This window comes from Tamandua tetradactyla, chromosome 12, assembly GCF_023851605.1.
Source record: "Tamandua tetradactyla isolate mTamTet1 chromosome 12, mTamTet1.pri, whole genome shotgun sequence".
In the NCBI taxonomy this organism is placed as follows: Eukaryota; Metazoa; Chordata; class Mammalia; order Pilosa; family Myrmecophagidae; genus Tamandua; species Tamandua tetradactyla.
The window spans coordinates 31,282,703-31,298,924 of record NC_135338.1 but is presented as its reverse complement, the minus strand read 5'-3'; the positions used below and the strand labels follow the sequence as shown (position 1 = coordinate 31,298,924).

Below are 16,222 nucleotides of genomic sequence, written 5' to 3'. Positions count from 1 at the left end.
CTGAGTTCTGTCCTGGGTCTGCACTTCTCATCTCTTTGTACAGTCTCTCTTGCCCTTTTCATTTACCTCTGGCTTCCATTGTCACCCTCCTCATGGCAGAACCCACCTCTCTTTCCCAAACTCCGGGTGTGTAAAGCCAGCCCCACACTGGACTCATTCTCCTCCCTCCTGACATCTGGTCTTTCTCCTGCATCCTTCTACCCTGTTTCCTAAGTCAGAACCCTGGGCGCCTTCCTTCCTTTCCTTAGGATCTGCGAGTCAGGCCCAGAGCTGGCCATTGGGGGTACAGCGGTGTGCAAACCCACAGAGCCTGCCACGCTGGCTGCCTGATGGAGGGGCAATTGATATGTGATAAGTTATAGGTAATAAATGGAGGGGGGGACTACTTTTGATTCGAAGACTTTCCTGGGAAATGACATTTGAACCAAGATCTGAGGGATGATTAAGTGTTAACCAGGCAAATCTGGGGTTGGGGAGGGATTTCAGGCAGAGGGAGAGTGTGTATGAAGACCCTGCGGTGAGAGGAAAAGATGTGCAAGAAGTTAAAAGAAAGCCAGTGGGCAGGAAGGCCTAGAATAAGGCAGAATGTGGGGTCAAGATGAGAGTGGCGAGGTGGGCAGGGGACATCGTGCACTCCTGGAAAGCCTTGTTTGTCTTGTTAGGCTCTTTGCCACTTATATCCTGCCCCTTGCCACCAGATTCCCTCTCTTTAATCCCTGTCCCACCCCATTCTTCCTCTCCATGCTTAAGTCCTGTCACTGACGTGGCCCCAGGAGCTGTTCTGTACTGTTTCTGGTTATTTAGTAGTTGTTCTGGAGGACGAACTAAAACACGCACGTTGCTAAGCCGCCATCTTGGCCCCCCATCCTTAAGTCCTCACTGTTTCACGCGGAGAACATGAAAATAGCATCTTGCCACTCTCCAACCCACTTTCTAATTTTTTTTTTTTTTTTTACATGGGCAGGCACCGGGAATCGAACCCGGGTCCTCGGGCATGGCAGGCAAGCATTCTTACCTGCTGAGCCACCATGGCCCTCTCCAACCCACTTTCTGTGCTATACTCTTAAGCAGCATTTCTAAAACGTAGATCTGATTAAGTTGGCCTCGGAATAAAATCCTTCCCTGGCTCCCCACTGCCAGGATAAAGACCTCCTCAACTTCCTCTCTTCTTAGCACCCCTCATAACTCACCCCAACACTTCATTCACACCAGCTTTATTAAAACATCTTGCAGTTCCCCCCGGAGGGGCCAGGCTGAATGTGTTTCTGTACCTTTATGTTTGCTTGCAGCGCATTTTCCTCCTCTGCCTGCCTGGCAAATTCCTGCTCATCTCACAAGCCACTGCTCAAGGGCTTCTCCTTGGGAAGCCATCCCCAGGAGTCTGCTGGTCCCCCTTTGTACCTCTCTTTGCCTGGCATGTGCTGTGCGTCTGTCCCACTGTCCCCCTTGCTTGCTTGTATGCTAGACTGTGAACTCCTTGAGGAGAGGGGACTGGGGCTTGTTTGTTTTTGTCTGTCTGGTGCCACAGCAGCACAGGGCTAGGCATATAGTCAGGGTTTGATGAATGTTTTCTTGAATTGACGATCTGGTGATGTAGAAATGACTTAGTATAAGCAGGTGGCAATAATGAAGCTCCATCCAGAGAGGTCTTCACACAGGGACCACAGTAAAGGAGTCTGGCATCCAGGACCTCCACGTGCTGCCTGGGTCTGATTCTTCTACTAATGGAGCAGAGGTCCCAGGGCTGCCTCCTCTTCCCCGACCTGCCACTCCCATTCATCTGACAGGGCAGGTGGATCGAGGGAGGGTGGAGTCAGGCCTAAATACATTCAATCTTCTAGCAGCGTGGGTCTCAAAATTTAGTGTGCATCAGCGTCACCCGGAGGGCTTGTTAAAACACAGATTGCTGGGCCCCATCCCCAGTTTCTGATTCGGAAGTCCTGGGTTGATGCCCAAGCATTTTGAGCTCTAATAAGTTCCCAGGTGATGTTGATGATGGTAGCCTGGGACCACTCTTTGGGAATTTCTGTTCTAGCAAAAGGATTTGCTTTAAAAATGACTCTGGACGTTGGAGAAGGAGAGAGGGGGAGCTTTTTGCTTCGGTTTAGTATTAGATTATGTGGATTGATGGATCATATCATACAAGCTTTACCTTCTCCTCCATACCCTGGTTTCCCCACAAGGTGTTTGTGTTCATTCATAAGCCATCCAACAAATGGGCTTTGAGGGTGTAATATGTGTAAAATGTAATATGTGTATGTCAACATATGTGGTAGAGTTTTTGATGTCAACATGAAACTGACATGAAACCTGTCCTTAAGAGAGGTCTTCTAGCATAGACATAACTAATTCAAGAAGTCTGAAGAAGAAGTGGCAGCTCTGATAGGTAGCGGAGTTGTCCCAGAACAGGCTTCTAGAATATTAGTGGGATTAAAACAACTTGATAGATGGTTCAGCCAAATGACCATTAAGATCCTGAGAGTCTGTGATTAAGAAAGACAGTGATAATTGACATAACAAAAAAGGCACAGATGAAATGCTGTGGCATTGATAGTGGGGAGACCCGTGGAGGAAACTAGGCCTCCTTTTGTAGATACTGATATTATAATTTTTTCAGGTTTTATTGAAATATATTCATTTATGATATATTCTATCCAAAGCATACAATCAGTATTTCACAGTATCATCATTTAGTTATGCAATCATGATCACTCTCACTTTTAAACCATTTTATTACTCCAAAACAAAAATGATCAGATAGGCACAAAAAAAGAAATCTCAAACACTCCCTATCCCTCTCTCCCCCCCATTACTGACTCCTAGTACTGGTATGGTACACTCATTACTATTAATGAAAAAATTTTAAGGCATTACTGTTAACTAATGTCCGTAGCTTGCAATAGGTAGTCCTCCCCTCCCACATACCACTCTGTATCATTATTTTTATATATAAATGTTTATTCCTCACCAACAGTATGCTTAACAACTAAATAGATTAATATCCAATGACCCCATACTTTGCTGGTTATTGACTTCAGATTATTCAAAAAGATAAATACAACAAGCTGTAAGCAGGCCAGAGTGCACCTTGGGTCCTCTTTAGGTGTCACTGCCTGGGCCAAATGGAATTGTATTATATAGCACCATTTTATTTGTCTGCAATATTTACGACAGAGTGGGAAAGGGAGAAAATATAAGTAGCTCATAGTAGGGCTTGAATCTACAGTTGCTAAGCCACCAACATGAACTTCAGAATGATGGTCACTTACCTTATCAAGGAAGTCCAACCAATCGCCTGTTTCCAAGCATGAGGCAAGGGTCGAGTCTCTGTTTTGAGTGAGGCCAGCACTAAAGATGTGACAGACCCCTGCCCTCACCCCCCATGACCATGTATTGAACATCTCCTATGTGCTAGACACTGAGTCAGGTGCTTGACAAATAGTATTTATAATCCCTTTAACCTTCCTTCAAAGTGGGTGCTATTATCCTTGTTTTCAGATGAGAAAAAAGGGACAGAGAAATTATCTTGTCCAGCTTCACACAGCAAAACTCCTCAGTTCATTTTTGGAGGTTCACATAATCATAAAACCAAAAACTGATAAAGAAAGTCCAAAAGTTATAGGGTTATCTAAAATATGACTATATATGCAAAATGAGCAAATAGAATGCAGCCAAATATGAAATGAATAGTGTGCTCTAACAAAGTGAGGTGCACTCTAGGAATGCAAGAATGGTTCGATAGTTGGAAATACTAGGAAATCAGCATAATCTACCACGTCTACAAATGAAAGGAGAATCATATATTAATATGTGATAAAAGGCCAACTGTTGAAATTCTCCTGTAATTAAAAAAATCTAAAACAGGATTAGGAAGAACTATTTAAATTTGATAAAGATTAAAAATTAACCTCATATGTCATTACAAACAGTGAAACACTAAATCCAACATCATTAAAATAAGAAATGCATTTTTTTCTGTATTTTTAAAATATTATTTTGGTGGTTCTTACAAATGAATTTAGTTAAGAAGATAAAATAGTTGGCATAAATACGAGAAAGAGATGACACTATCTCTTTTTTGTCAGTGATTGTATACCTAAAAACAAAATAAAACAGGACAATCTAGTAGGAAAAGAGTCTCTAAAATAAGGAAATTGGGTTAGATGACTGGATGACAGCTCTTCTCCATAGTGTCACGGTCATACAGCCAGTGACATTGACACTTGGAGCCATGATTTGAACTGAGGTCTAATGCAGAAGTCTGTGCTCTTTCCACCTGATGAGGGTTTTGCTCTCACTGGTATAACCCAGTTGTATCAGCACAAATAGAAATGAGAGTCTCTTAGAACTTGTAACTCAGGTGCTTCTGCAAAGCACTTTGCTCTGCTGGGAAATGGGGACACGATTAGAGGGTCAGCATGGAATTTAAGCTGTGCAGGGCCTCAAGGCCTCTGCTAGCAGATGTAATATCCCCTAGGGGCTGGGCTGTTGGGCTGCGTGTGGGGAGGTTGGGGTGGTAGTTTGGTCTTAACCCATTTAGCCAAGCTTCCCCTTCTCAGGTCCCAAGCAGCCAACCAGCTGCATTGCCTCTCTTTCTTCCTCTTGGCTCCAAGAAGCCATATTTATGTTGCTTGTTGCCCTCGTCACAAGCTGTCCATTTAGGAGGTAGTGCTGGTAAGGAAACATATTTTTTAAGAGATTTAGGGCATCAGAGGCTGCACAGAGTACCAAGACACAAACTTCTGGGTTGTCACATGCATCAGGAATGCCACAGCTTCGTGGTATTTATGGTGGAAATGGAACATATTTTTTCTGGCACAGAACCATCTGGTGGATACATCACAAATATTATCCATATAAACCTTTTCTCCTTCATAAAGCGTCAACCAGAAGGTGTTGGAAGGAGCACTATATGGAAATCCAGGAACTTGAGTTCTAGTGACTGCCGCTAAGTAGCTGTGTGCTCCCAACAAATCACTTAGCCTTGTTGGGCCTCACAAGCCTTCTCCGTGCCGGGGGGGTATTGGACTGGATTAACTCCCAGTGTCCTTTGACTTCAAAGGTATAATAATACTCACCCTTACTGTGTGCCTGGCACTAAGTGCTTTGCACAGATTAACCCATCGTAACAACTCTAAGAGCTAAGTGCTATTATTATTCCCATCTCATCTCTGAAGAAATTGAGGCATAGAGAGGTTAAATGACTCTCAGGGTTGCACAGCTAAGGAAATGGTGGAGTTCTCACATCGCTCATAATCTCTACATGCTGCTGTTACAGTTTTTCTCTACATGGCCTGAGTTCTTACAGCGGCATTGGTTCTGTTGGGTGGGGAGGAAGGGGTGTTGCGGGCGGGAGACACTTTTTAAGAAAAGCCCTGCTTTGGGGTGATTAGATGGGGTTCACAGCCTGGGAGAGTGCCAGTAGTGGCTGCAGAGGTTGCTGACATTTGCGGTTTCCCTTTCTTTCCTCTTTTCCTCCCTAGTCTGTGGCAAGCGCTACAAGAACCGGCCAGGACTCAGCTACCACTACGCCCACACTCACCTGGCCAGCGAGGAAGGGGATGAAGCCCAGGATCAGGAGACCCGGTCCCCACCTAACCACAGAAATGAGAACCATAGACGTGAGTTCCTGGTTATTAGGTTGGGACAGGGATGAAGGGGTGGGCAGGTTGAGGAGCATTCTTTTCTTCTTCACCTCTGACATCTTCTGGCAACTGTGGCTTGGCCTCAGTGTCCTACGGTGAATTGGCTTTTTCAGCTCAGCCAGCTAGCTGCCCCTCTGGCTCAGCTGAGCTTACTGTGAGCTGGGCAGGTGTCTCCAGCTCTGCTCTCAGAGGAAGGAAGGTGAGTGATAAAGGCACAGGGGAAATATCCTTTCCCGGCCAACAAATGCCAGATCTGCTGCTCATTCCCCTCAGGTCCAGAAGACCCATTCACAACTGCTAGTCTGAGTGAGTCCATGGCCCTTTGGTGTGTCAGTTTGGATAGATGTTCCAAATGTCTGCTTGGACGCCAAGAGCCTTAGGAGAACATTCCTGATCTGTTAACCTGGCTTTGTTGTCGAGGTCACACTGCCCTGGCGTATTCATGCTACTTGCTTGAGCACTCAATAGACAAACATTAACCGGGCACACTTCTCAATTGGAATGTTAGGCTCCAAAGACCCAAACTGATTCTGAAGATTTGTGTTTCCATTTCTGTTCTTTCTTTTCTTCCACAACTTCCGTTTACAGATTAGAGAGTCAAAAAGGACTTAGCACTTGGCTTCTCTCTATGAGATTTCTCATGGTCTCTGGGCCTAGATAAATTTCAGAAAGGGTGGTGGTGGTGGAATCTGCAAGACACGGGTCGTTCTAGAGCATTTGGTGAAGAATATTTGCGGATGTGCTATGTGTTTTTATTTGGTTCACAGATTTGGTAGTGGGTATTTCAGAAATGAACAATTCAATGTAATTAGAGGGATCAGACCTTTTAAAATATTCGGACTCGAGGATTCAAAGGTGACTCCTATGCAGTTGACAGTTGGCTGCTTCATCAAGTGTTTGAAATAAGTGACATACTGGTGGCCAGGACCTTTCTTTGGATTAGCGTGCATTTCTCCTGACCCTACCCCACACTCACCTTCTGACATTGCCATCTCTAATCCTTACCTATTCTTGGGGTCCAAGCCTTTTGTGTGCCGGACCCTTGTTCTCTTACCTATTGTTGTCAGCTGGAGAGAATTCCAAAGCAGGTCAGGAGACAGAGCTTTGCCTGCCTCCCCTCATCAGGTCCTTTGTGGTTGCAACACTGAAGTCTCTGTCTTCTCTCTAGGGAGAGGTTTCCTGGATCCAGTCACTCTCACCTTTCAGAAAGAAGAATATATTGACCTATACAGAAGGAGCTGACGTTTACATTTCCTGTGTCCCCTCCTTTCCCTTCTCTGGTTTGCAGAAAGTGCAATAAGTGATAGAGGCATAGCTGTTGTCTCCCACCACAAGAAGGCAGGGAACAGTCTCCTGTAGTTTGGGCTGCTCCTGGAAAGTATTTATTAGAGATTGCTGCTCTGTAAAGTATTTACCAGTGTGGTATTGTTTCTCACTCCCCTCAATGCCAGCCAACCGCCTTTGCCTCTCTTCTCAAATGTCAGGTCATTTTGTTCCTGCGAGGTGCTTTACTCACACTGTAGGGTTTAAAATGCTTCTCTTTTGTCTGTGTCTCATTGTCCCTAGTTCTCCTGTAACCTCGCTACTGTGTGCGTGTGTGTGTGTGTGTGTGTGTGTGTGTATGCGCGCGTGTGCGCGCAGTGATAGTAAGAGCCGGTGGTGGTATCCCAGGAGCAGTAACTGCAGACCCTGAGCAGAACGAGGTGATTGCCTCCTTGGCCATTTCCTGCTGTTCCTTCTAGGTTGGCTGTTGACATGGAGAAGGACACTGGCATATTTTTCTCGTCCACAAGAATTCCCTCCTATACTCTCCTTCAGTCAGCATTTCTACCTCCTCGTGTCCTTACCTTGGAGTCAGGTGGCCTTGCTTAATAAAGAAGCTGCAGCTTTCCTCCTCCTGGGTGGAGACATCTCTCAAATGAGGCTTGTTCTCATCTCTCTGTAGGTTTGTCACTGCTACCCCTACCCCTATCCCCGCCCCTTTTCTCTCCTTCATCTGCTGATGAGAAATTGGGTTCTTCAAAGAGGATCATCTGACTGCCCAAGCAATTTAAATCTCATGGAAAAGAAAAGCTGTATCTGGGCTGATCTGGAGACTCCTCTCCTGGGAAGGCTCCACACCTTTTTAATAACATCTTATGGTGTCCCTATTGAAAACTGCTTGATTAACCCCAATTTTCTAGAAGGGAGGGTACAGCATCAGAGGCCTTCAGTGTCCATAAAAGCTGTCATTTCCCCTCTCCTCACTTTCTGTGGCTAAATCTAAAGGCAGCCGTTCCTCCTGGATTCTCTGCATCACACACATCACTGAATTGTTTGCTGCTCCAGAGTGTGTGCTCTGCTTTCCCTACCTTCCCCTGGTGAGTAGAGGCCCCCCAACCATCTTCTTGTAAGCGCTAATTGCCACCATCATTAATACCCAGTCATTAGCTGCTCCCACTGTTTGGGGAGGGGGCTCCCATCCATCCTGCCCCTAAATGCCACTGGGCCTTTGTGGTGAATTGAACGTGACAGCTCTGCAGGGTCCTAAAGTCTCACCTCCATTCTCCCTTGGCAGGGCTTTTAGAGTGGGGGAGGGAAGCAGGAGAGCTTAATCCAAAAGGCTAGTCTGCAATTCCCCCCAGGAGAAGTTCTAGACTCTAGCAAACTGGGAATGCTGACTTTTTTCCCTTCAGCAGAGCTGCAGGGTAACCCAAGCTGCATGTGAGGAGAGCTTTACAGAAAATCAGCCTTACAGACTCTGGGGTTTGCAGGGCCATGGGCAGCTAGGTTTGCACCACCTGCAGTAGGAGAGTCCTTTTGACTTTGGCACTTCTGTTCCTTGCTCTGGCCCCCTGACTGTGTCTCCAGCACAGCCTATTATCCCTGAGCCTACTGCTGCTGAAAGGCCCCAGGGAGTGAAGCAGCAGGCTGGAGCCAGCAGTGATGCCCGCCCCCCCCCAGCATTCCCCCCACCCGCTATCCTGTGCTGCCAGCTCAGCAACTGACTGTAACTCCTCCTGTCCTCCTGTCCTTTCCCAGCTGATTCCCTCTTGCTTTTGTTTCTTGCCTAGTCTCTCATTTTCTCCTGAATATACTTTTCTAGTCTCTCCTTTAGGTTTGTCCCCTCTCCTCTGTGCCCGTGCCTCTCTGACTTGACTACAGGCAGCACATGGATGCTTGAAGCTCAAACGCTTCCCCTGGGAAGATGGTACCTTTCTTTTGGGGTCTCCCCAACCTAAGCTGCTGCCCTTCCCCTCCCCGTGTGTAGCTGGATCCTTCTTCCTCCATCTCTCTCAACCCCCTTCATCTACTTTCTACAAATGGAGTATCTGTGTGTGTGTGTGTGTGTGTGTGTGTGTGTACATACAGACACACACATACACAGACATACATATATATGAACAAAAGGAGGGAGGGCTTATGTAGGTTAGGACTCAGGGAGGTGCACTTAAGAAGCATTCCTGTGCAACTTGGTAAACATCCCCAGTGCAGCCAAGGCAGCAGAAAGAAGGCTGGGTTAGAATTAAAAACCCCTTTGAGTTTCTTTCTGCATTTTCTATACAGTGGCAATCTATTATTCCCAAGTCCAAGATACTTTTCTTTGGAGGGGACATTAATGAAGTCTTGGACCTAGATGAAAAAACTGTGTTAAATAAATTTAGTCCAATCTGTTCTTCTGTCCATCTGTTCATCCCTCCATTTACTAATAACCATGCACTAAATCTATAGTTTACAATCCGTATGCTGGGACTGGAATTTATAGGCATGGATAAGACTTGGTCCCTGTCCTTTAGTAGCCCACAACCTTGAACAAGTAAACAGACATGCAAACAAAGACCTAGAGTATGCTTCAGGAAGTGTGATATAGGGTAGAAAGTGCCTTTCTTTTGAAGTCTTCTTCAACATTTTGTTGAAGAAGCAAAGGTTCAGGGGCACAGTGCCCTTTCTATGCCTTAAAGTGGCCAAGTGTGGCATCAGTATCCCCTGGAATTTGTTGGAAATGCAAATGCTTGGGCCCCATCCCAGACTTCCTGAAACAAAGTCTCCAAGGATGGGGATCAGCAATCTGTGTTTTGAAAAGCCCTCTAGGGCCTTTTGGCATGCACTAAAGCTTGAGGACCACTGTGTTGGGGGATTTGCAAAGGCTTCACTGAGGACGTGACATTCAAGGTAGCCTTTGAAGAATGAGGAGGAATTTCCTGGGAAGGAGAAGGCTTTCCAGACAGAGAGAACTGTACACACAAAGGCAGGGGGTCTGAAAGAGCCCGGTGCACTCAGACAATGGGAAGTAGTTATGGTACTGGATTTAGAGGTGTGTGCAGGAATGGTGAAAAATGTAGGCAAGGGCCACAATTGGCCATGTCTTGTATGCCAGGCCGTGTGGTCTTTATCTTGTAGGAATTAGGCAGTCAAAGTACCAATGACCAGAAGGCAAGAATGAATGATTATATTGTGGAGAAATCTACTTGCAGTACAATTGTTATATGGCATCTCTCTCGTTTAATAGCATAAAATGTTCTCTATAACATGCTTGGAGCTCATTGAAGGAAAGGATTTGGAAAATACATGTCTATAAAATTTATTTCAAGCCTGATTCTCAGGGTCATAGATTTGAAGTGGAACTGTCCTAGATCCCTGGAGTTCCCTGTTTTCTATCTAATGGTAGTGTGCCACGGACGCAGTTGGCTTTCGGTATTTGTTGAAAGAAGAAAAGGGCCCACCCCTTTGTGCATCTTTGAAGGGCGTGTTGTATACTGCAGGACCAAAAGAGAAGAACCAAATTGATTAAGGGTAATGTCTGCTGATTAGATAATCTGAAAATTAGTCTGGTAATGTGCAAATTATCTAAAAGAAGCACATGATGTCATTGCCACGTTGAGAGAGAAAGAGCTCACAGATGTTATTCTCCTGACATCTCTGTCCTCTAACAGACAGCCCTGGGGCAACTAATACAGCTTTAACAGATCGAGTGAAAATCACCTCTGAAACAAGCTTAAACATTTTGGATCACTCTGAAAATGCCTGAAAAGCCATAATACCCACTCAGCCATCCATTTACCCAACCTTGATGCAGAAAATTCAGGCCGTGTTACAAGGAAGATAAAGGAACATTCAGATACAGGGCTCTGCTCTGTCTGTCTGGAAAGGTGAGCTACTTCTGGCTTCCTGAAGAACAGAGTTGGAAACTAGCAACAGGTGTTCTTCAGATGAATTATTTAATGACACAGTTTACACATTACAAAACAAAGACGAACCTGGGGGATTGTTCTGGCCCTTGAGGATCTGCTTGGAATGAGTTTTTCAGCCCTGTGAATCACCCTTGATCTGGTGGCTGAGAGGATGTCTTTGGAATTGACCAGGCCAGGGTGTGAATCTTGATCTGTCACCCTGCCATCTTCTAGCAATGAAAATGTGGGTCAGTTGCTTACACTTCTCTGCTCCTTGTGGGGTTGTTGTGAGTCTTAAATGAGAAGATGTGGGTATTTGGCATCATGCCCACACATTAGGAGCACTAATATCCCATTTCTGTCCATTTGGATCAACAGAGCATTTCTCTGTTCACAGATGGCTAATCTGAGTCAGGGGCTCCTTCTGGGGCAGTGTGATAGGATTTTTCTATTACTGTGATGCTCACTGCCAACGGGGTTTCATTGGCATCAGTTGTAGCCATCTGAGCCTAACCTGACCCTGGTGTGTCCTTTGCTAAATCGTAGCTATGGGACAACGATCTTTCTATACCTGTTAAACATGAGTATTTACTGAGCACATACTATGCATACTCCCAGTTGTGCGTGTAAAGTGCAAATGGGCTTCCAAAAAGGCATAACACATGGTCTCAGCCATAGGAGAACTTCTGGTTTAATTGGGAAATAATATGGATGCAGGAAACAGAGCTAAAGAAAGCTGTGGGGCAGAATTTAGTCAAGTGCAGTGTCCCTTTATTTCCCTAGGATCAGGCATCTACATGATTCTTATTTCTCTCACGGTTTTGGCCCAGTTACCTGGAATGTTCAGGATTGAAGGGTTCCATGTCTTGAGGAACAGTAATGACAATAGTAATACTTGCTGACATTCCTGAATGTGCCAGAATACTGTGCTAAGCACGCGTCATTTATCTCATTCACTCCTTGCAACAATCTTTAAGGCAGGTGCTGTAGCCCCTGGAGGACACCAAACCACACAAAGGCCAAGTGATGGTGCCTGTGGAAATGGACCATAGGTGTGAATTTACCAGTCATGTATTACTTCTTGGGAAAGCTTATTTATTTGGCCTTCCATCCTCCCCTCCACCTAGCCTTATCAGAAGTAAAATGATTTTGCAACTAGAAGAGGAAAGAGGGAAAGAAATGATGGAAGACCTACTAGATGCCATGCACTTTATACACATGGTCTCGTATAAGTTCCACACAAGCCCATGAGGCACATGCTCTCAACCTCATTTTACAGACAAGGAAACTGAAGCTCAGAGAGGTTGAGTAACTTGCCCAAGTCATGCAGTCAGCAAGATGGGAAGCTGAGATGTGAATGTGTCTGAGTTGGACGCCATTGGCCAGTCTAAGCATTGGAATCCCAAGTAATGGATGCCAGTCCCAGGCTGGGATATTTGTCATGGTCCTACTGATACCCCTTCATTTTCAACCATAGGCCACTTATCAAATGCAGCATACTGCACAGTGGTTTTCCAAAAGAAATGACTATCAATGGGCACCTTTAGTCTTCAGTTCTCTTTACCTGCTTTGGCTATTTGTGATGTTACATGGACACCCCATCCCATTACACATTCTAGTTAAGATTTTAATTTGTAAATGACTTTCACTCTAGAAGAAAGCATCACATGTCACTCTAGTCAACAATTTTCCTACATATCTCTCATTCTATAACTCACTATTTTTTCTTGCTTCTTGTATCTCTGATCTTGCTCTAAAAAAAAAAAAAGCGTTTCTTGTGTCTGAAGTGAAAATCAAAAGACTCATCCTTGGCTCTTTGTTTTCTATCACAATCCACATCTGACCCCATTGGTAAGTCCTATTAGCTCCTTCTCCAAAATATACCCCAAATCTGCTTCCCTTTCTCCATCTGCTTGACCACCACCAACTCCTGCTTAGATGACTGCAACTTTTTTATTGGACTCCCAGCGTCTATTCTTGCTTCTCATAGTCTATTTTCCATGGAGTACCAAAGTGTTCTTTTAAAAGAATAGAAAATCGTGCCACAGCCCTGTTCCCAATTATCCTATCACACTTGAATACAATCCAAACTCCTTACCATAAAGGGTCTACATTTTTGCTTTTCAAAGTGTGGTCAACAGCATCAGCATTACCTGGGACTCACCCAGGTTTGCCCCGAACTTTCCCAGTGTTCACACTGAAAGTCCCACATCCTGGGAACTCCTCAGTTCCAGACAAACCTGATGATTTGTCACCCAGCTGGGAATGAAGTTGTAAGAAACCTCAACCCCAGACCTATGAATCCTAATCTGCATTTTAATGAGGCTTTAAGTATTGCCTATGTAAAATCAGAACATTAATGGCATGTCTCATAGGGGTGTGGTAAAGATTAAACAAGTTAATTCATATAAAACACAGCATTGACAGAAAATGTGTTATGCGTTGTGATCTAATATGAGTGTCACATGTCAAGTTAGAATAGTGCATCAGAATCACCTGGGGAGGCGGGGTTCTTTAAAACATAGACTGCTGGATCCCACCCCCAGAGTTTCTGAGTCACTAGGTCTGGGGTGGGGCCTAGGAATTTGCATTTCTCAATAAGTTCCCGGGTACTGCTGTTGCTGGTTCACCCTTTGAGAAATAGTGCCATAGAGAAATTTAGCTTTTGTTGTTGTGTTAACAAAACACAATCTATTTCCTTTTAACTTCTCTTTCTTCATGTTTCCTTTTCTTGTTTCTTTTGGACCAGCTGAGCCAGATGCCAGTCGGAATCAGATTGCACTGTTAAACCTAATGGAAAGACTTCCTGGTTTTCTTTTCTTAAGGCTTCCCTGCACCTACTTCCTGTCTTCTGGATGTGCCCCCTACATCTGGACCCTCATCCCTAGCTCTGCCATCCCTCAGTTCTGTGGTCTCAAATCCTCAGGTCTGAAGCCTGGCACTCATCCTTTTTCTTTTCTGAGTTCTGCTTTTTAGTCTGAAGGACACAGAAATGTTGGTCCATTTTTGGGCTGGTGGGGTTGAGGTACCCTGGGTCCAGTGAAGGCACATTCTTCTGTGTATGTGGTGGTGGTGAGGTGGGGTTGGAGAGGGGCAAGACAGAGCAAACAGGAAGGGAGCTTGCTGAATTTTTACCAGTAGAATAACAATAGCCAGATGACTTAAACAGGTGTAGCTCACCTGGCTCTAATGCACCAAGATGCCCTTCACTTTAAGGGGCACCACAGCATTTTGTTCAGAGTCCTTGAAATAATTAGCTTCAAGTTAATGTTTTCCCCTCAACTGATTTATTTGGTGGGAATAATAAGCAGCCAGGGCAGGAACTGACCCACCTGACCCTCCCCTGGACAACTGAAGTATCTTATTGCATTTCCCCTAATCATCACTGAGAAAGGCAATGAGCTTCTTGTTTTCTTGCCTAAAGCATGTGTGCAAAGGCCATTGCTGATGGGTCATGTGCTGTCTAGCCCAGGACTGGGGGCATGACATACAAACTCTTGGCAAATATCAACCTTTTGGCAAACTGCAAATTGTAACTGTAGCCAATCAAGATGGAGACATTGATGTGAGCAGACATGTGTTTTCTGTTTTTGCTGCATAGTTTTTGGAATAAATATGCAGAAGGTGTGCATCTGAAGGTGAGTTATATTCCATAGAAATGGAGGAAAAGAGGGTAGGCATCAGGAAGGCTGAGAGAACTGACACCATGTTTAAAATTTTTAATGAAGATTCTACAGCCACCAAAACACATCGTAAGGCAGGGGCAGTTTTCTCACTGGCTTCTGTGGAGCTCCAAGGCAAGAGACTGGAGGTGGGGCTCTGGGATTAACCCAGACTGGCAGTTCTTTATGTTTCTATCCTGGTTTACCAAGAAATGCCTAAGGGAAGGGCCTTCTGTGAGAGGGTATACCAACCGGATTCCTTCACCTCAGCTTTATTTTCTTCAATGCCCACCCCACCCCCCAGCCCTTATTACTTCTCCTCCCCTCTTTCTGTGCCCTGATATGAACAGAAGTGACACTTACAGTGCCTTAAAATGGTCACTCAGTTGCTCCGGGGACTTTGTGTCCACTCAATTCCTAGTCTTTCAGTTCCCTTTGCTTGGCAGATTAATTTCTTTCCCAAAAGGCTCTGTGAAGATTTGTCCATCCTTTCATTAAGTATTTATTGTTAGCCCGGTGTCAATCACTGTGCCAGGGATACAGAGAGGAAAGACATGGCTTTTGCCCTCAGGGAGCCACGGTGAAGAGGGACATAGACAGGTATACAAACTTCACCCATTCGTGAAAGGCCGGGTCCCTTGGGGTTTGGAAAACTTCTCTTTCCTCTCTCTTGTTTTGCCTTATTATAATCCTCAAATAATAAGTCCAAAAAGGGACATTAAGATGTCATCTAGCCAATTCTCTTGTGTCCAGGCAGGCGTACCTGCAAACAACTCCGGGCCTAGGAAAACCTGCCTAGTGGGCAGAGACCTCCTAAGAAGAGCCCCTTCCTCTGACCAGGCTTGAACCATTATCTGCCTTCACTTCTAGCTCTCCTGTGGCATGGGCTGCCATTTCAGCTCATTTTGCCTCATGTTGTCCTTGGCCATGTGGAGAGCTGCAATTCATCAGCTGCATCCATAAACTTGAAGACTTATTAAATCAGCCCTGGCCTTCTCTTCTCCGGGGGGACGAATCTCAGTGTCTGGACTCATTCTGCATTAGACCCCTATCCCCCCTTTATCCCTATCATAAATTCACATCGTCCTCGGGGCTGGCTGGCAAAATGGCACACGAGAAAAAGCAGGCTCCCTGCCACCCAGGCCTCTGATGGTCTAAAGGTCATGCGGCAAGTGGACGCTGGTGTCTGCTTCGGGCTCCCCATCGCCCGGCCTCACCCCATTAGAGGAGGGTGTCCGTTTTCTCCATCCTGGAGCCCTGGGGTGAGGCCGGAGTGGCTATTAGGTGGCCGAGAAGAACCAGCCTGAATGGAATCCCAACATTTTTATTCCTTGGATCTGTGGGATTTATTTTTTCATCAGTTCTAGGGGAGCAATGAAAAAAGGAGTCAGGCCTTGGGGATAATTTATATGAGTAAACACGTAAGGAGCTGGGTGAGCAGAGCATGAGAATTAAGGCCATTTATCCAGGCTTTGATGCTCTGTTTGCCCTCTGGTCCAGCCTCCCCACAGGCTTTATCTCGCCACTCTTAACCCTGTCCTTGCTCGCCTCCACTTGGGCCGGCTTAGATCTCTTCGCAGCTGCCTTCTCTCCCCGCATCCTTCTGCCTCCCTCCCCCTCCCGCGTCCCTCATTAGAGGAGGGTGGAAGGTAGCTGGATGTGGTGGTGGCCTCCAGCTGAGGCCTGCTTGCTGATTCAGAAGGAAAGGCACGTTGCCTTATGCACACCCCCCTCCCCACTCCAGCCTCCGGAGCTTCTTCCTCTC

General features: G+C 45.6%; 1 protein-coding gene across 7 annotated transcripts in view; it reads left to right on the top strand.

Moving 5' to 3' along the window:
- The window catches only part of DPF3 (double PHD fingers 3), a 345,195-nt gene that overhangs the window by 257,635 nt on the left and 71,338 nt on the right, over positions 1-16,222 (top strand). For all 7 annotated transcript variants that reach the window (XR_013160349.1, XR_013160350.1, XM_077122963.1 and 4 more), the window contains one exon: positions 5,484-5,621. Coding sequence is in view for 5 of the 7 variants with exons in the window: in XM_077122963.1 (XP_076979078.1) it covers positions 5,484-5,621 (138 nt within the window). In the remaining 2 variants the exon portion in view is untranslated. The remainder of the gene's footprint in view (positions 1-5,483; positions 5,622-16,222) is intronic.